At 46.7% G+C, this 21,500-nt stretch overlaps 1 protein-coding gene across 6 annotated transcripts in view; it reads left to right on the top strand.

The window, feature by feature from the left end:
• UIMC1 (ubiquitin interaction motif containing 1) overlaps positions 1 to 21,500 on the top strand; it is a 482,965-nt gene that overhangs the window by 396,700 nt on the left and 64,765 nt on the right. For all 6 annotated transcript variants that reach the window (XM_063927938.1, XM_063927937.1, XM_063927936.1 and 3 more), the window contains 2 exons: positions 9,979 to 10,141; positions 12,863 to 12,941. In XM_063927938.1, the coding sequence (XP_063784008.1) occupies positions 9,979 to 10,141; positions 12,863 to 12,941 (242 nt within the window). The remainder of the gene's footprint in view (positions 1 to 9,978; positions 10,142 to 12,862; positions 12,942 to 21,500) is intronic.

The following is a 21,500-nucleotide window of genomic DNA, read 5'->3' as shown; positions in this document are numbered from 1 at the left end:
AAAGTATTGAGAATTATACGGCAAAGAGGCGTAAGAACGATACTAGTGGTTCCGGATTGGCCAAGAAGGACTTCGTACCCGGAACTTCAAGAGATGATCACGGAAGATCCGTGGCCTCTACCTCTAAGGAGGGACTTGCTTCAGCAGGGTCCCTGTCTGTTTCAAGACTTACCGCGGCTGCGTTTGACGGCATGGCGGTTGAACGCCGGATCCTAAAGGAAAAAGGCATGCCGGAAGAAGTCATTCCTACTTTGATTAAAGCAAGGAAGGAAGTAACCATGCAACATTATCACCGAATTTGGCGAAAATATGTTGCGTGGTGCGAAGATCGGAGTGCTCCGACGGAGGAATTTCAACTGGGTCGATTCCTACATTTCCTGCAATCAGGATTGTCTATGGGTCTCAAATTGGGATCTATTAAGGTTCAAATTTCGGCCCTGTCGATTTTCTTTCAAAAAGAATTGGCTTCAGTCCCTGAAGTCCAGACCTTTGTTAAGGGAGTGCTGCATATACAGCCTCCTGTGGTGCCTCCAGTGGCACCGTGGGATCTCAATGTGGTTTTGGAATTTCTAAAATCTCATTGGTTTGAACCACTAAAAAAGGTGGATTTGAAATATCTCACATGGAAAGTGACCATGCTTCTAGCCCTGGCTTCGGCCAGGAGAGTGTCAGAACTGGCAGCTTTATCTTACAAAAGCCCATATCTGATTTTCCATTCGGACAGGGCAGAACTGCGGACTCGTCCGCATTTTCTCCCTAAGGTGGTGTCAGCATTTCATCTGAACCAGCCTATTGTAGTGCCTGCGGCTACAAGTGACTTGGAGGACTCCAAGTTACTGGACGTTGTCAGAGCATTAAAAATATATATTGCAAGGACAGCTGGAGTCAGAAAATCTGACTCGTTGTTTATATTGTATGCACCCAACAAGATGGGTGCTCCTGCGTCTAAGCAGACGATTGCTCGTTGGATCTGTAGCACAATCCAACTTGCACATTCTGTGGCAGGCCTGCCACAGCCTAAATCTGTAAAGGCCCACTCCACAAGGAAGGTGGGCTCATCTTGGGCGGCTGCCCGAGGGGTCTCGGCATTACAACTCTGCCGAGCAGCTACGTGGTCAGGGGAGAACACGTTTGTAAAATTTTACAAATTTGATACTCTGGCTAAGGAGGACCTGGAGTTCTCTCATTCGGTGCTGCAGAGTCATCCGCACTCTCCCGCCCGTTTGGGAGCTTTGGTATAATCCCCATGGTCCTTTCAGGAACCCCAGCATCCACTAGGACGATAGAGAAAATAAGATTTTACTTACCGATAAATCTATTTCTCGGAGTCCGTAGTGGATGCTGGGCGCCCATCCCAAGTGCGGATTATCTGCAATAATTGTACATAGTTATTGTTAACTAATTCGGGTTATTGTTGAAGGAAGCCATCTTTCAGAGGCTCCGCTGTTATCATACTGTTAACTGGGTTTAGATCACAGGTTGTACGGTGTGATTGGTGTGGCTGGTATGTGTCTTACCCGGGATTCAAAATCCTCCCTTATTGTGTACGCTCGTCCGGGCACAGTACCTAACTGGAGTCTGGAGGAGGGTCATAGGGGGAGGAGCCAGTGCACACCACCTGATCTGGAAAAGCTTTACTTTTTGTGCCCTGTCTCCTGCGGAGCCGCTATTCCCCATGGTCCTTTCAGGAACCCCAGCATCCACTACGGACTCCGAGAAATAGATTTATCGGTAAGTAAAATCTTATTATTAATTACATTTTATTTATAAGGCACCACAAGTGTTTTGCAGTGCCGTATGACATATGGCAGACATTAGCACAATACAGGGCATACTTGCCTACCTGACCCTCTCCATGAGAGAGAAAATGCTCTGTTCCTGGACTTTCCTGGTAATGTATGATTGCCATCACCTGTGGTGAGCTAGTTAATTGATAAGAAAGGTGTTTCACCACAGGTGATGGCAATCATACATTACCAGGAAACTCCAGGAACAGAACATTTTCTCCCTCATGGAGAGGGTCAGGTAGGCAAGTATTGATACAGGGTACACAGAACTTAACATTACAGTAACAGAAAAACTAAAACAGAGTACAGGTAACAATTAGCAACACAATTCTCAGTACACAATACAGCCAATATAAAAGGAAACAAAGGAGTAGTCATCATACTACTGGGGGCAGGCAGTTACTGGAAGAGATAAACAGTAATGAGCGAGAGGAGATGCAGCTATAGACATTCACTACGTAGGTTGTAATTGACGTGTGAGAACAGAGAGATGTGAGATTATGAGGGAAGAGGGCCATGCTCCCCATGAGCTCACAATCTAAGTTATATTAATCATGTATTTTTTTTTATTTTTATAAAATGCTTTTATTAATATGTTTGTCAATTTATAAAGTGTACTAAAAATCAGCAGTGTAATGTGGAAAATGTAAAATAAGCAGACATGCAGGATTGCATACAGATGTGACAGAGGAGAAATATACAGTATTTGCTGGGAGTGGGCATGTTGTATTTTTACTAAAGTAGTGTGTTAGTGTGATTAAGTACGGAGTGACATGAGAACCCGGCAAAGTACAAGATGCTAGTTATGATGTTTTATAGACAACTAAATTTTGTTTGTTTCATTCCTCAGCTGTAACGTGTATCTTTGTAACCAATGTAAGCTCCATTTTCTAACAGTCATGTGACTCAAGGATAGCTCTTTGGTGCAGGTTTCATCTGAACACACATTTTAATACAGGAAATCGCATATCTGTTGGTAATTTTCTCACAGACAAACAATTAACTAGTACTTGAAATCCACAAATCATCCAGTATTGAACATTTAAGCACTGCAACAATCACTTGTAAGACCAGCAGTTTTGTATACATACATACATACATACATTATTGTATAAAATAATCACATACATTTATCCTTTTCTTTGCAAAAACTCCTTTCACCACACCAACATGCCCCACACTGAAACACATCTCACTCTTTATTATGCTTGAAAGAGGAATTGTTTTGTAATAAACAATTTTTTAATGGCTTTTATTTTGTTTTCAATCAGGGTTGAAATTCTTAAAAATTATTAAAAAAATCAATAAAATAAAAAACTTTTTTTGCATTAATGTTTCAGTGAAATTTTTTTTTAATCCTGCTTATTATGTTAAAATACTGTGAAACATTTCTATGTAGTAGAAACCTTGATCAACTATGTTTTAGTGTTTTCTAACATTAACAATCCAAAGTTATTAGGCTAATTATTCAGTACAATTTTTTTTTAACAGCTTATTATCCCTATTACAGATGTGTCCTCCCTCGTTGTTGCTGCAGTAATGGTTAAACAGGCCTTGTAACCGCGCCTTTCGGGTTGATCTAATGATCCATACACGTCTGGATCGTGCAGTGTGTACCCGCGATTACTCAATCTTGCGGATCGTTAACAACCGTGTTCTGATATGCCATTCCCATTTGCGTGGAAACAACATTTCGTACCGATGTCGTCCTGGTTTATACCCAGCTTAAGACTTACACGCAGATGACGCTGATTAAAATATGTGGCATGTGTATATTCTATGTTTGTTGTATCTGCATATGAAATTCTATATTAGTTTCCACTGACGCTATTACGTAGCACGGGAGCTGGCGGCTTTCATGCGCCCTTTGTGCTGTGACTCATAACGTACAAAGGCTAGATCAGGAAGGACACATCTGTACATCTGAATATGTGTATAGACTAAACTTATAAAAACATTCAAAGTACACTCAGGGATAGATGAAATGGAAAATAAGAGTGTTAGCTGTGGTTTTCTCCTGTCCTATAGGAGTGTTATTGAAGGGGTTTGTGGAGTTTTAGCTGATGCTATGCAGATTTAGTACCCCTCCGATCTGGTTCACACCCCCATTTCTCTTACGTCCTAGAGGATGCTGGGGACTCCATAAGGACCGTGGGGTATAGACGGGCTCCGCAAGAGACATGGGCACTCAAAAGACTTTAGAATGGGTGTGCACTGGCTTCTCCCTCTATGTCCCTCCTCCAGACCTCAGTTAGATCCTGTGCCCAGAGGAGACTGGGTGCACTGCAGGGGAGCTCTACTGAGTTTCTCTGAAAAATACTTTTTGTTAGGTTTTTTTTATTTTCAGGGAGCACTGCTGGCAACAGGCTCCCTGCATCGTGGGACTGAGGGGAGAGAAGCAGACCTACTTAAATGATAGACTCTGCTTCTTAGGCTACTGGACACCATTAGCTCCAGAGGGTCGGAACGCAGGTCTCACCCTCGCCGTTCGTCCCGGAGCCGCACCGCCGTCCTCCTCACAGAGCCGGAAGATAGAAGCCGGGTGAGTATTAAGAAGAAAGAAGACTTCAAAAGCGGCAGAAGACTTCAGATCTTCACTGAGGTAACGCGCAGCAGTAACGCTGCACGCCATTGCTCCCACACATATACACACAGCGGGCACTGTAAGGGTTCCGGGGCGCCCTGGGCAGCAATATTAACCTCAAGGGACACTGGCAAATAGATTAGACACTGCAGAGGCGGTATATTGAAAAAACCCCGCCAGTATAAATAATTTGAGCGGGACCGAAGCCCGCCGGTGAGGGGATGGAGCTTGATCTTCCAGCACTAACCAGCGACATTTTCTCCACAGCACACTGCAGAGAAGCTGGCTCCCCGGACTCTCTCCCCTGCTGAACACTGTTACAGAGGGCAAAAAAGAGGGGGGGGGGCACATTTAATTGGCGCAGTGAGTGTATTTATATAAAAGCGCTGTACTAACTGGGATTTTATTCCAGTGTCCGGTGGCGCTGGGTGTGTACTGGCATACTCTCTCTCTGTCTCTCCAAAGGGCCTTATTGGGGGACTGTCTCCATATAGATATAACCCTGAGTGTGTGGGGGTGTCGGTACGTGTGTGTCGACATGTCTGAAGCGGAAGGCTCATCTAAGGAGGAGGTGGAGCAGATGATTGTGGTGTCTCCGTCGACAACGCCGACACCTGATTGGTTGGATATGTGGATTGTTTTAAATGCAAATGTGTCTTTATTACATAAGAGATTGGACAAAGCAGAGTCCAGGGGTAAGACAGGGAGTCAATTCATGGCTTTGACTGTGTCACAGGGCCCTTCAGGGTCTCAGAAACGTCCCCTGTCCCAGGTAGCAGACACTGATACCGACACGGATTCTGACTCCAGTGTCGACTACGATGATGCGAGGTTACACCCAAGGGTGGCCAAAAGTATTCATTATATGATTATTGCAATAAAAGATGTTTTACATATCACAGATGACCCCTCTGTCCCTGACACGAGGGTATGCATGTTTAAGGAAAAGAAACCTGAGGTAACCTTTCCCCCATCTCATGAGCTGAACGCGTTGTTTGAAAAAGCTTGGGAAACTCCAGACAAGAAACTGCAGATTCCCAAGAGAATTCTTATGGTGTATCCGTTCCCTGCACAGGACAGGTTACGGTGGGAATCCTCACCCAGGGTGGACAAGGCTTTAACGCGCTTGTCCAAAAAGGTGGCGCTACCGTCTCCAGACACGGCAGCCCTCAAGGATCCTGCTGATCGCAGACAGGAAACTACCTTAAAATCAATTTATGGACATACGGGTGCCTTGCTCAGACTGGCAATAGCGTCGGCTTGGGTTTGTAGTGCTGTAGCGGCTTGGGCAGATACCTTGTCAGCTGACATTGATACCCTAGATAGGGATAGCATTTTATTGACCTTGGGTCACATTAAAGACGCAGTCTTATATATGAGAGACGCTTCGAGAGACATTGGACTGTTGGGTTCAAGAGCCAACGCCATGGCGATTTCTGCTAGGCGAGCCCTGTGGACCCGCCAATGGACGGGTGATGTCGACTCAAAGAGACATATGGAAGTTTTGCCTTACAAGGGTGAGGTTTTATTTGGGGAAGGTATCGAGGACCTGGTTTCCACAGCTACCGCGGGTAAATCTACTTTTTTACCTTATGTTCCCCCATGGCAAAAGAAAACACCACAATATCAGATGCAGTCCTTTCGGTCGCATAAGTCCAGAAGAGGTCGGGGCTCTTCCTTCCTCGCCAGAGGTAAGGATAGAGGGAAAAGAATGCCTGCTACGGCTAGTTCCCAGGAGCAGAAGACCTCCCCGGCTTCTACTAAATCCACCGCATGACGCTGGGGCTCCACTGAGGGAGTCCGCCCCGGTGGGGGCACGTCTTCGACGCTTCAGCCACATCTTGGTTCAATCAGACGTGGATCCTTGGGCGATGGAAATTGTATCCCAAGGATACAAGCTGTAATTCGAAGAGGTGCCTCCGCGCCGATATTTCGAATCCGCTTTACCGGTGTCTCCCCCAGAGAGGGAGATAGTTTTAGCTGCAATTCAAAAGCTGTATCAACAGCAAGTGATTGTCAAGGTTCCCCTAGTTCAACAGGGGAAGGAGTACTATTCAACCCTGTTTGTGGTTCCGAAACCGGATGGCTCAGTCACGCCCATTCTAAATCTAAAATCCCTAAACCTGTACTTGAAAAAGTTCAAATTCAAGATGGAATCGCTCCGGGCGGTTATCTCCAGCTTGGAAGGGGGGGTTTTATGGTGCCACTAGACATAAAGAATGCATACCTTCATGTCCCCATCTATCCCCCTCATCAGGCGTACCTGAGATTCGCTGTACAGGAATGTCATTACCAGTTTCAGACGTTGCCGTTTGGGCTTTCCACGGCCCCAAGGATTTTCACCAAGGTAATGGCGGAAATGATGGTGCTCCTGCGCAGGCAGGGAGTCACAATTATCCCATACTTGGACGATCTCCTGATAAAAGCGAGATCAAGAGATCAGTTGCTGAAAAGCGTGTCGCTCTCCCTGAGAGTGCTGTAGCAACATGGCTGGATTCTAAATCTACCAAAGTCACACTTGGTTCCAACGACTCGGCTATCTTTCTTAGGCATGATTCTGGATACGGAGGAAAAGAGGATTTTCTCCCGATGGAAAAAGCCCAGGAACTCCAGAACATGGTCAGAGACCTGTTAAAACCGAAAAGGGTGTCGGTCCATCAATGCACTCGTGTACTGGGAAAAATGGTGGCGACCTACGAGGCCATCCCCTTCGGCAGGTTTCATGCGAGGACATTTCAGTGGGACCTTCTGGACAAGTGGTCCGGGTCCCATCTTCAAATGCATCAGATTATCAGCCTGTCCCCCAGGGCCAGGGTGTCTCTCCTGTGGTGGCTGCAGAGTGCTCACCTTCTAGTGGGTCGCAGGTTCGGCATTCAAGACTGGGTTCTGGTGACCACGGACGCGAGCCTCCGAGGATGGGGAGCAGTCACACAAGGAAGGAATTTTCAGGGAACATGGTCAAGCCAGGAGGCTTGTCTACACATCAACATACTGGAATTAAGGGCCATATACAACGGCCTACGACAAGCGGAGAATCTTCTTCGCGACCTACCGGTTCTGATTCAATCAGACAACGTCACAGCCGTGGCTCATGTACACCGCCAAGGCGGGACAAGGAGCAGAGTGGCAATGGCGGAAGCCACAAGGATTCTGCGCTGGGCGGAAAATCACGTAAACGCTCTGTCAGCAGTCTTCATTCCGGGAGTGGACAACTGGGAAGCAGACTTCCTCAGCAGACACGATCTCCATCCAGGAGAGTGGGGACTTCATCAGGAAGTTTTTGCAGAGATAACAAGTCTTTGGGAACTTCCTCAAATAGACATGATGGCGTCACGCCTCAACAAGAAGCTTCAGAGGTATTGTGCTAGGTCAAGGGACCCTTAGGCAGTAGCGGTAGACGCCCAGGTGACACCATGGGTGTTTCAGTCAGTTTATGTATTCCCTCCACTTCCTCTCATCTCCAAAATATTGAGAATCATAAGAAGAAAAAGAGTGCAGACAATACTCGTTGTTCCAGATTGGCCTCGAAGGGCCTGGTATTCCGATCTTCAGGAGATGCTCACAGAAGATCCATGGCCTCTTCCTCTCAGGGAGGACCTGTTGCAGCAGGGGCCCTGTGTGTTCCAAGACTTACCGCGGTTACGTTTGACGGCATGGCGGTTGAACACCGAATACTAGCTGGGAAAGGTATTCCGGAGGAAGTCATCCCTACTCTGATAAGGGCTAGGAAGGAGGTGACGGCGAAACATTATCACCGTATCTGGAGGAAGTATGTTTCGGGTGGGTGTCCGAATTGGCGGCTTTGTCTCACAAAAGCCCCTGTCTGATTTTCCATGTGTATAGAGCAGAGTTGAGGACTCGTCCTCAATTTCTGCCTAAGGTGGTTTCATCGTTTCATATGAACCAACCTATTGTGGTGCCTGTGGCTACGGGGGACTTGAAGGATTCCAAGTCTCTTGATGTAGTCAGGGCCTTAAAAGTTTATGTTGCCTGGACGGCTCGAGTTAGGAAAACAGAGGCACTGTTTGTCCTGTATGCAGCCAACAAGGTTGGCGCCCCTGCTTCTAAGCAGACTATTGCCCGCTGGATCTGTAACACGATTCAGCAGGCTCATTCTACGGCTGGATTGCCGGTACCAAATTCGGTAAAGGCCCATTCCACTAGGAAGGTGGGCTCTTCTTGGGCGGCTGCCCGAGGTGTCTCGGCATTGCAACTTTGCCGAGTGGCTACTTGGTCGGGTTCAAACACTTTTGCTAAATTCTACAAGTTTGATACCTTGCCTGAGGAGGACCTCATGTTTGCTCAATCGGTGCTGCAGAGTCATCCGCACTCTCCCGCCCGGTCTGGAGCTTTGGTATAATCCCCATGGTCCTTACGGAGTCCCCAGCATCCTCTAGGACGTAAGAGAAAATAAGATTTTAAACCTACCGGTAAATCTTTTTCTCCTAGTCCGTAGAGGATGCTGGGTGCCTGTCCCAGTGCGGACAAAATTCTGCAAGACTTGTATATAGTTATTGCCTACATAAGGGTTATGTTACAGTTTTGATCAGTCTTGGGCTGATGCTGTTTTGTTTCATACTGTTAACTGGTTCGTGTATTCCATGTTATACGGTGTGGATGGTGTGGGCTGGTATGGATCTTGCCCTTAGATTAACAAAAATCCTTTCCTCGTACTGTCCGTCTCCTCCGGACACAGGCCCTCATTCCGAGTTGTTCGCTCGGAGTTTTTCATCGCATCGCAGTGAGAATTCTCTTAGTGCGCATGCGCAATGTTCGCACTGCGACTGCGCCAAGTAACTTTACTATGAAGAAAGTAAGTTTACTCACGGCATTTTCATCGCTCCGACGTTCGCATTGTGATTGACAGGAAATGGGTGTTACTGGGCGGATGCACGGCGTTTTAGGGGCGTGTGGCTGGAAACGCTACCGTTTCCGGAAAAAACGCAGGAGTGGCCGGAGAAACGGTGGGAGTGCCTGGGCGAACGCTGGGTGTGTTTATGACGTCAGCCAGGAACGAAAAGCACTGAACTGATCGCACAGGCAGAGTAAGTCTGAAGCTACTCAGAAACTGCTAACTCGTTTGTAATCGCAATATTGCGCGTACGTCGGTCGCAATTTTAAGAAGCTAAGATTCACTCCCAGTAGGCGGCGGCTTAGCGTGTGTAACTCTGCTACATTCGCCTTGCGAGCGAACAACTCGGAATGAGGGCCACAGTTCCTATAACTGAGGTCTGGAGGAGGGGCATAGAGGGAGGAGCCAGTGCACACCCATTCTAAAGTCTTTAGAGTGCCCATGTCTCCTGCGGAGCCCGTCTATACCCCATGGTCCTTACGGAGTCCCCAGCATCCTCTACGGACTAGGAGATAAAGATTTACTGGTAGGTTTAAAATCTTATTTTCTCTGTTGTATGGTGAATTCAGTGCATTAGTTTAGCTCACTCAAGTAAAGACCACAAGATTCCCTTACAATATACTTTTTTTTTTTTTAAAGAAGTCATAGCACCATGCCGGTGGCGCTGTTTAAACCAAATGTTGCCAACACTGCTCTCAACAAACCATTCAACATTTTTACTTTGCTGTGACTCGTTTCTTGTGGTATTTTTGCAGACTTGTGTGTCTGATGGGTCTCCTGTAGAAGATGTTATATGCCTGGAGCAAACCTGTCCTAAAAACGTGGAGTGTCCAATGTGTGGGTGTACATTTTCCCGGTCCCAGATTGAGAGGCATGCAGCATACTGTGATGGGACGAATAGTCAGCAAGAAATGGCTGGTTGGTATCCTATTTTGTTTCATCCTTTATTTCTGGGGCATCACCAATTCCATAGTTTCATTCTATAACCTACATTGTTGCAGTGTTTTCCTAACTGTACCATTACAGTACTTAATTAGTACCTCAGTCAATTGATTTAATCATTTGGACTGTAGCATGGATATACTTAAAACCTGGACTGTTACGGCAGAATTTGAGAAACTGCATTAATGCAATACGCATAATTAGTATGAATGCAATTACTACAAATATAATAACACATACATGGATAGTCTTAAATTAGCAGCAATAGATAGTATAGATAAAGTATGAATTCCATGTCTCGTAGTGAACAAACAGCAATAGTTTCAACATAAGACATGGAGTTATGGTAATACGAGGCTGACACAGGTTAGGGAGGAAACTGCTCATGAGAGCTAGCAATCTAGAGGAAGGCGTTAATGACAGACACAGAATGTACAAAGATGCAAGTGGATATGGTGGACTGGGGAAGTGGAAACCCTTAATAAATGTAAGAGTCTAGGATCGGGTGTGATATGCAGTCATGAAGAGAGTGGCTGAAGTATTGTAGGCTGGTAGCGAGTCTTGTGTGGTAAAGCAAGGTGTTCCATAAGTGATAAGCAGCATGGGAAAAAAACTTGTTCTGTGCATGCCGGTAAATGCAATCGCATTGATGCGAACGCCTTTGCCTGATTGACAGGCAGAGGCATTCGTGAGGCTGTGTTATGGGGGCGTGGAAGTAAAAATGGTGGTGGGTCTTGTCCGTTTTCTGGGCAGCCGCATGACGCCACTGTGGCAGGCAAGATGACTGCTCTGCGCCTTTCTTCACAGCCAGACTGTGCAGGCAAGGGGCAGTACGGATGGTGTAATGGTTAGCATTACTGCCTCATAGCACAGATGTCATGGGTTCGATTCCCACCATGGCTCTAACTGTGCAGAGTTTGTATATTCTCCCCGTACTTGCGTGCGTTTCCTCCGGGTACTCCGGTTTTCTCTCACAATCCAAAAATATACTGGTAGGTCAATTGGATCCCAACACAAATTAACCCTAGTATGAATGTGTGCTTGTGTACATGTGGTAGGGAATATTGGGGGTCATTCCGACCCGATCGCTCGCTGCAGTTTGTCACAGCGATCGGGTCGGAACTACGCCGGCGCATGGCAGCTGTCGTTACTTAGCGATCGCCTCTGAGACAGAGGCGATCGCTAGGCGGGAGGGGGCTGAGGGGGAGTGGTCCGGCCAACGCAGGCGGGGGCGGGCCGTCACGCAGGCGCTGTGGCCAGCGGGAGCGACGAGCAACTCCCGGCCAGCTGCAGGAGCTGCGCTGGCCGGGAGTTACTCCTCAAATACAAAGGCATCGCCTCTGTGCGATGCTTTTGTATTTGTGCGGGGGGCGGCACTGACATGCGGGGCAGACTAGCCTTGTGCTGGGCGTCCCCCCGCATGTCTGCATTAACAATCGTAGCTGTGCTTAACTTAGCACAGCTACGATCAACTCGGAATGACCCCCATAGATTGTAAGCTCCACTGGGGCAGGGACCAATGTGAATGGCCAAATATTCTCTGTAAAGCGCTGCGGAATATGTGTGTGCTATATAAATAACATAAATAATAAATTCCCTTATTTTGCGGGGTCTGCAATGCCATCGCTGGTGGCCATTAGCGTGCTGGGCAGCCTTACCCTCTGCTGGACAGTCGCCAGCGTGCGAGTGCTATAGGTTGCAGTTTTGCTAAATTAGCAAAACTTCAACTGAAGCTGAATAAAGTCCTTAGTACCTTCTTAAGTGAGGAAAAGGCAAAATTACAAAATTTGCTAATGTTTCCAGGGCAGGACTGAGAGAGACTGCATGTGAGGGTTGAATCTGATTGGAGGCTGAGGATGACACAGGCAGTGTGTGCATGAAGAAGTAGGTTAGAGAGTGATGTTGACAGTGACTGATTTGTTGTGAGATGTAGTGATATTAGCAGGGCTAAACATGTTAACCTCAGATTTGGACAAGTTGAATAGGAGAAATCATTTGGTCATCCAGGTGTAGATGGTGGAGAGCTAGTGGGACACACAGGATAAGAAAAATGAAGAGTGCTTAGGGAAGATACATTTTGGGTGTCATTTGCATTGATCTTGGATGTTCAGGCCGAAAAGGCTTATGCGTTCGCAAGTAGAGAAGGTGTAGATAGAGGCGAGTATAGCGTTGCAAACAGATGCTTGAGGTACCCAGATGGAGAGGGTAAGTGGAGGTGAAACTGAGCAGTTGCCCAAAGCAGCTACACACTGAAAGAGCGACTTGAAAGTTATAGGATAGGACAGAGTTATGAAGGCCAAATGAGTGGAGTGTGTCAACTAAAAATGTGACCAACAGTGCCTTAGAGAGCAAAGAGTATGAGAAGAGAGAATTGGCCCACTATCCTAGCTTAGTCAGTCACTTAGATTACTGTATTTTTAAAGCATGATGAGGCCAGAAGACCGAAGAGGTTGGTTATATACAAGTCATTAGAAGCAAATGGACAATTACATTTATATAGTTTTTGGTGTTAAACAGTAACGATTTCAAACTTGGAGAACGTGTTTTGCTTTTTATGTTCTTGTAACTGTTTTGATTTTGCAAATCTAAAGTGAGAAGTATTTACCCTGTTTTCTGGAAGTAATGGAATAAAATGCACATCTAGTCTTGCTTGTTGCCAATTAATAAAATCTCACTTTCTTGCTCTGTTTGATTTAGTTTTGAGACCAAGACACAAATTAATGAGAAGAAACCATACTGGATCGGATGTCAGCATCCTAGCGGCAGACTCTGGCAAGTAAGTAGGTATTCTCTTCTTTTAGTTTTAACAGACTCTTCCATCTAGATGAAGACACCAAAGAAACAATTAAAAAAAACCAGAAGAACTTGTTATATTTATGTAATGAAACATGACCCACCCTGAGTCGCCATTTTAGTCATCTAAAGAATTTTGATTGAATTTTGTGTCAGACCATGTTGGATTCCACTAGAAACATCACCCACAATAGAAAATATGTGGATGAGCAACCTGAAGACCAGTGTGGCAAAATGTCTAAGTTTACTATGACATGTACATTATTTTTATACCTTTAAACGTATGTTGATGTCTCTCTTTATGTAATACTATCTGTTCTACCATTTCTTCGCGCAGGAGTTTCTGATTTTCACGGTTGTAAATATAAATGAGTGTTAAAAATTAGGTAAATCTATGGAGATGTAAATTTGAGACGTCTTAATGTAAATAAAAATGAATCCATGGTTCTTGGCTTTACCCAAGGAGCACTGTAGCAGATACGGTAAAAAGTGACAGAAACATTTTTGTAGTTTATTAAATTCTACACACTGGAGGTGCAATCCAAATTTTGATCAGATTGTCCGTTTGGGCGTTATCGTTCATGCAACGCAAGCCACGCATTGGTAATGACGTCCTTATGGCAATTCCCTGTTCATCCCTTTAGGGGAGGTTTATGAAAATTCTAATTACATAGTTTTCCTATTTCCCACCTGAAGAAAAAATGGCATCAGTGACATTTTCATTTATGAAGCTCGATGTTCTAATGTCCTCCATTTCCGCTGTATCCTTAATTTTTATAGTGGAAACATACGTACACCACAGCACTTTACTATTGGGAACCAGTCTAGTCCTAAAACAAGGCTGGGTATTAACAAGCAAACAAGGGGTAACAGAGCCTGCTCACAGGCTTAAACTCCAGAAGAGCTCATGTTCATGTATTCACTTTCCAGTCTGAAGTGATGGTATTGGGTGAAATACTGTATACGTTTCTGCAGCAGGGTACATTGGTTTCCACAGGGAAACATCGGGGGTGTAGAGTGGATCTTGATCCAGAGGCACCAACAGGCTAAAGCTTTAGTCTGTCCCGGGATGCATTGGGGCCTCCTCTATAACCCCGCCTCCAGGCACTGAGAGCTCACTTTCGAGTTGGTGCCTGCAGCTAACAGGAGGACTGCACACAGCAGCCCTGAAAAAGCTTTATGAAAGAAGATTTCTTCTCCGGGCTGTCAGCGCTGTATGTCAGGGTGACACTTGAGTGCTGCAGTTCCATCACCTCCCAAGCAGCGCCGCATTCTCCCGTGGCTCAGTTCCCGGGTACTTGCGGCGGAGACGTTCTGCCTTAGGCACACAGTCAGACTGCTCTCCTGGTTCGTGTGGCTGTTACGGGGAGGTGGTAAGAGGGTCCCCCAGGCGGGACCCGCCATTAAATCGCGTTTCGTCCTTGACTTAGGGAGACGGGTTGCGGCGCTGGTGTGGACACGGTCACAAAGCAGGGACCCCACTAGACCACCAGGGCGTCTGAGTACAGGTTGATGTACTAATACCCCATTTAATAAGGCTCACTAGTACCCGGGGTGGAAGTCCAGCATAGGGGAGGTGGTGCTTGACCTGTAACCCTTCCCCCGGCCCAGGGTGCCATCTCCTTGCAGATTTCCCGCCCTTGAGCTGCCTCACACTCTCCCTGACTGAGACGCTGGGTGCCATCTTCTGAGCATACATGTCTCTATACAGACAGAATTAGTTGAGAGAGAGAGAGTGTACTGCATGCATGTCCAAACTGCTGCGGTCCAGCTGTTGAGAAACTACACATCCCAGCATGCCCTGACACAGCTTTAGCATTCTCTGACAGCAAAACTGTGTCAGGGCATGCTGGGATATGTAGTTTCACAACAGCTGGAGGGCCGCAGTTTGGACATGCCTGGTGTACTGTTTCTAGAATATACTGTACGAGTATTCTGATATATCCTCCGGTCACTGACCTCGCTGTGATATATACTAGTCCAGTGCTGCTTTATTGTGATAATTTCTGCATTGCCTGTGACTGTGTGTGCCTGTATCTGCTGTGTGGTTTCACTCTCAATGTTTCCCAGATATAACTGTCACTGTATTCTGTACCCTAAGGGGCTAGGTGCGTGTGGGTCCGCTAATATAGTGGGTCACAGTATTTATCCATTACGTATATTCTACTGTGTACTCAGTCACATAATACTGGATTTATTCGCAGGTATTGTACTTTGTCTGGCTTTATCGTGCTATGGGCCTAATACAGAGTTGATCGCAGCAGCAAATTTGTTAGCAGTTGGGCAAAACCAAGTGCTGGGTGGAGTGTGTTCAAACTGAAATCTGAACTGCAGTGTAAAAATAAAGCAGCCAGTATTTACCCTGCACAGAAACAAAATAACCCACCCAAATGTAACTCTCTCTGCAAATGTTATATCTGCCCCCCCTGCAGTGCACATGGTTTTGCCCAGCTGCTAACAAATTTGCTGCTGTGATCAACTCTGAATTACCCCCTATGTCGCTCTGTGTTGCATTCATATATAATGTCTATCAGAAAGAGCAGTAAATCAGTGGAAGCTCCTGCAGCATGCAGAGTATGCTCCATGGATGTGCCAGAGGGGGAAGTTTTGTATGATGGTATGTGTACTATGTGTCATACATCTTTCAGTCAGTCCGCAGCTCCTGTGCCTACTCAGAAGCCACCCTGGGCTGTGTTCACTAACCTACTGGGTACTCTGGTAGAGCGCCTTACGCCCTCTATGGGACCACCTGTGCCAATACCGCCACAAATTGTCCCTATGGTTAATCCGCCTTGGGCGGATAATTTATCTAACCAGTTGCAACAATTAAATCAGTCATTGGTTAGACAAATATCCTCCCCAGATCACTCCAGTGTCTCTGGGTCATCTAAGCGGGCTGTTTCCGCCTTACAATCCACATACCTCTCTGATGATTCATCTGAAGAGGAGGGGGACCCTACGGTCCTGTCAGACACTGAATCAGGTTTTTCTGATGAAGATTCTCCCTTGCAGATTGATGTCCCTGCCCTAGTGGTCGCTATTAAGCAAATTCTACAAATCTCTGATGACGAGGATTCCACTACTGTGGCTAAGAAAACTGATATGTTTAAATTGCAGATGGTGGTTAAAAATCTATTACCCCATTCTGACCATTTAGTGGACATCAGACAGGAGACCTGGTCTACTCCAGGGAAGAAATTCCCTCTACCTAAGTGGGCATTGGCTTGCTATTCTCTCCCTGCAGAGTTATGTAACAAGTGGGAAAATTCACCACTGGTGGATACTCACGTTACCCGCCTAGTGGTGTCGTCCACTCTGCTTGTCACCACTGTCACTTCACTGAAGGAACCGACAGATAAGCGTGTGTAGGGATGCCCGAAATCTATTTACTCCCTTACAGGAGCTGTGTATAGGCGCTCTATTGCTGCCTCTTGGGCTGCAAAAGGTATTGAAGCGTGGGTTCAGGCATTGGAGGAGGAGCTGCCCGAGGATATTTATGACACTGCCAGACAATATCTGTCTCACATTCAGGGGCATCTTCTGAGGCAGGTGTGTTGACAGCCAGGGTGTCGACTACGTCTGTCCTGGCTCGCCGTATTCTGTGGTTGAGGTCATGGAAGGTGGACCTATACTCCAAAAAGACCTTGGAGGTACTCCCCTTCACTGGGGACATTTTGTTTGGGGAAGACATAAAAAAAAATTGTGCCTGAATTAGCGGCTGCTAAGACTGCCTTTCTCCCAAATACTAATCTTTCTGCACAGAAGGCAAAAGGTACCACCTTTCATTCCTTTTGGCCTCAAGGGAAAGCAAAGGGTCAGGCATACCCGAGACAGTCTCGTGCTCCCAAAACCACCAAGCCCAAGGCGAAACAATCCTGGGCAGCCCGTCAGCCTGCTTCTAAACAAGACAAGCCTGCTGCATGATGGGGCGGTTCTCCCCTTGGGAGGCCAACTTCTACAGTTCGCCCAGGTCTGGTTAGAGACCACTTCAGACGCATGGGTGCTGGAAGTTGTCTCTCACGGGTATGCAGTCTCTTACAAGAGATGTCTCCCTTGCCAGTTTTACACAACGGGTCACCCTTCGGATCCTTTAAAGGCGCAATCTTTGCAAACTGTTGTCCGTTCTTTCCTGAGTACAGGAGTGGTTGTGCCTGTACTTCAGTTGCAGAGAGGCAGAGGTTATTACTCGACCATGTTTCTAGTCTCGAAACCCAATGGATCTTTCCGGCCTATACTCAACCTCAAATCTGAACAAGTTTGTGAGAGTGCCACGGTTCCGTATGGAAACATTGCACTCAATTGTACTGGCTATGGAATCCGGAGACTATATGGTATCCCTCGGATGGCCACGATGACGGCCCATCTCCATCGCCAGGGAGTCAGAATCCTGCCGTATCTGGATGACCTGCTGATTCTGGTTAATTCCCACGATGTCCTCGCTGGTCCCAGCTCAGGGCATGGTGCACCTAGGGGCACTCTTGGACATACACAGTCAAAGACAGGATAAGATGCTTCCTTTGTCGCCTGAGGAGTGTCGATACACTCTGCAATGCAAGTACTTGGCCTGATTGTGTCGGCATTAGACCTCAGCGGATCAGATCTCGCATAGTCATCTTGACTCCGGAGATTCGTCTGTCGCTGAGCTGGTGGCTACAGGACCAGCAATTAAGCAGGAGCCGTCCCTTCTGGATCCCTGACTGACAACGGACGCCAGTCTGAGGGGATGGGGTCCGGTGTTGGAGCAACACTCTTTTCAGGGTCGGTGGACCAAGGAGGAATCACTCCTAGAAATAAATGGAGCTGAGGGTGGTGTTCAATGCACTATCTCTCGCTCTGACTCTGATACAGGACAGGCCTGTTCAAGTACGGTCAGACAGTGCTACCACAGTGACATACATAAACATACATAAACCATCAAGGTGGCACTCCCGCATGGCAATGATGGAAGTGTCAAAAATCCTTTGTTGGGCGGAACGCCATCTGCCAGCAATATCGGCAGTGTTCATTCCGGGCACCCTAAACTGGGAAGTGGACTTCCTCAGTCGCCAGGACGTGCACACTGGAGAGTGGAGTCTTCAACTCCTAGTGGACAGGTGGGGCCTACCAGATGTAGACCTGATGGCATTTCGACACAATCACAAAGTTCCGGTCTAAGGATCAAGAACAAGCGATCCTCAAGCAGTGTTTGTGCACGCATTCCATGGAACTTTCGGCTGCCCTACGTGTTCCCTCCAGTGTCACTCCTGCCCAGGGTCCTATGAAGTTCAAGCAAGATGGAGGACTGCTTCTGCTAATTGCTCCAGTGTGGCCCAGGCGACATTGGTTCTCAGACCTTCAGGGTCTGTCGACGGTGCGTCCTATTCTACTTCCTCAGCGGCCAGACCTCCTCGTACAGGGCCCTTGTCTCTAACCAGACCTGTCCAGACTGGCTTTGATGGCGTGGCTCTTGAAGCATCCCTCCTGAGGGCCAAAGGTTTTTCTTAGGCGGTTATCCAGACTATGTTGAAAGCGCGCAAATCGGCTTCTGCCTGGATTTATTACAGGGTTTGGAATTCTTATTTCACCTGGTGTGCTGATAAGAATTATGATGTCTCTAGGTTCAGAACTTCCATAATTCTGGCTTTTCTGCAACGAGGCATTGACTTAGGTCTTTCGTCTGGCCTCCCTCAAGGTTCACTTATCTGCCTTGTCGGTATGGTTTCAGAGGAAAATTGCGTCTATACCTGACGTTCATACCTTCACTCAGGGTATCCTACGGATTCAACCTCCCCTATGTCCCTCTTGTGGCTCCATGGGATCTGACTGTTGTACTAAAGGCCCTGCAAGAGTCTCCATTTGAACCTCTTAAGTCGGTGGACCTTAAATGGCTCACGTTCAAGGTCCTGTTCTTGCCTCGCAAGATGGGTGTCGGACTTAGGCGCCTTGTCCTGTCGTCCACCCTATTTGAATTTTCACCGTGACCGGGCAGTTCTACAAACTCGAGCGGGTTATTTGCCTAAGGTGGTGTCATCTTTTTACCTTAACCAAGAGATTGCTGTTCCGGCCTTTATCTCTTCAAATTTTTCTTCCAAAGAGCGTTCTTTGGATGTGGTAAGGGCTCTCCATATTTATGTGGAGAAGACTGCCTCTATCAGGTGGTCAGATTCCCTTTTTTGTACGGTTTGGTTTCCACAAACATGGCTGGCCTGCGAACAAGCAAAGAATGTTGATTGCACAAGCTTATGCGCAGGCTGGACTCGCAGCTCCTGCTGCTATTAAAGCCCATTCTACTCTGTCTGTTGGGCCGTCTTGGGCGGCCCGCCGTGGCGCGTCCGCAGAACAATTGTGCAAGGTGGCTACGTGGTCCTCGGTGAACACATTTCTTAGGTTCTGTGCCTTTGATACTTTCGCCTCCCAAGATGCTTCCTTTGGATGCCGGATTCTCATATCCGCTAAGATGCGTTCCCTCCCTTGAGGAACTGCTTTAGGACATCCCTAATGTTTCCCTGTGGAAACTAATGTAGCCTGCTGCAGAAATGGAGTTTTATGTTAGACACTGTTTCTGCGAGGTACATTGGGTTCTACAGGGCGCTCACCCTGACGCACCTATCTTCTATGGGTTTGTATGGCATTAGCCGCTGGTTCCTTCTCCTGTTGTGAGAATGTGGTTCTATGTGACGAACATCTGACTTCTCTCTTGTCTGCTCCTGCATTGGACTGGTTAACGAAACGGAGCTCTCCGTGCCTGGAGGTGGGGTTATAGAGGAGGCCCCAATGCATCCTGGGAGCTAAAGATTTGCCTCTCGATCAAGATCCACTCTACACCCTCGATGTTTCCCTGTGAAACCCAATGTACCTCGCAGAAAGAGTGTTAACCATGGTAAGTCTACCATAGCACTCCTTTTTTCAGTATCAGACCTTCGAAGCTTTAGGTTTCTGTGAGCTGTGCATGCTTCCCTACCTGATTTCCTAGTGATGAAGGTAGAGAGAGCCTTCTGTAGGGAACAGCTGATCTGGGTATGAGAATAGCATAGATGACATAGGGGTGTTATCAAAGTTGTGCGCTAATGCTACCGCAGCTGCAGTTGTGTGCACAGAGACTGTGCTAGAATATGCAATGCCTCCGCCGCATGGATTTGTATTGAGATGCAGCGTTGGTCGAAGATTAGTTGATTGAACTTATAAGTACCCTTATGGTTACACAGCATGACCACAGGTAGCGAGTTGTCGGAGCCACTGTAACTGCGTACAGGATTGCAGATGCAGACATACCCTGAAAATGGTCAATGCATTCCTGTGTTCTTACCGGCCCTCCCGAAATTGTCGCTTGCAGCAATTATCCTTCTGTTTTACAGTAGTGCATCCTCTGAAGGCTACCTGTTGATGCCCTTAAGCCAGCCTCCCAGTTGTAGCTCAGTCATCCTTACCCTAGCAATATATATAAACTTATTAGGTATAGTTTTACAATCAAATAGCAGAAGTGGCCGTACAGCATAACCCCATTTACCAACCCACTTTGAGATATTGGCCTATGGCATTCTATTACACTCATTGGCCACTTTATGTACACGTATACACCTGATCATTATGCAATTTTCTGTCCATTTAATAATGTTGCAGCAACTCCATGCTGAATAGAATGTACACATGGGCAAGCCATTCAGATTTTGTCTGGAAGAATAAATGTGATTTAAGACTGTGGAAGGATTTTTGTTGTCGGACAGGTTGGTTTCAGCATCTTTGAAACTGCTGATCCCCTGGTATTTGCACAAGCAATCTCTAGAGTGTATAGAGAATGGTAAACACATCAAAGAAACATTCAGTCACTGGCATTTCCTGGGAAAAACACCTGCTAAATTGGACATATCCGAGGAGAATGGGGAGACTGGTTTAAGATAACAAGAAGACAGCGGTAATTTGAATTAGCATATATTACAACAGCAGTATACTGAAGAGCTGCTCTGGAGGCGTAACACATTGAACCTGAAAGTGGATGGGCTACAGCAGCAGAAGACCATCCTGGTTTTCACTTCTGACAAAGAAAAATGTTGCATGGTCTGAATCTCTTTCTGCTGTGTTGTGCAGATGGCAGGATTAGAATTTGGCATACACAGCATGGATCCAGGCTGCCTTGTGCTGAGGGTGCTTATTGTGTAATGGTGCAGGGAATATATTTCTTTTTCATCCACTAGGGGTCACTGGAGTACTCTTGGGATATGGACGGCTTCCACAGGAAGAAGGCACTGAATAAATTAATTTTGAAACTACACCTCCCCTCCATATCCCTGAGTACCTCAGTGTTTTTTCTGTGCTCGACACAGTTAGAAGGCTTGTGGAGTTTGTCCACATTTCATTGGAGTTTTTTCTAAGTTTTTCTTTTTTCAACGATTTACCACATCCCTTCCCCCCTTCCAATAGGCGTGGGTCCGGGATAGTGAAGGCTGCTTTAGCAGCTGTGGGTGTCGGACCTCTCTAAAAAGAGCTCCCTCACTACCACGTGCAGGACTAAAACCTGCAGTAAAGGCTGGACGGAACTTACAGAGAAGCCCCGTCATAGCCCTCA

This window comes from Pseudophryne corroboree, chromosome 6 (genome assembly GCF_028390025.1).
Source record: "Pseudophryne corroboree isolate aPseCor3 chromosome 6, aPseCor3.hap2, whole genome shotgun sequence".
Lineage (NCBI taxonomy): Eukaryota > Metazoa > Chordata > Amphibia > Anura > Myobatrachidae > Pseudophryne > Pseudophryne corroboree.
Note: the sequence above shows the minus strand (reverse complement) of the source record. Positions and strands in the feature narration are given on the sequence as shown.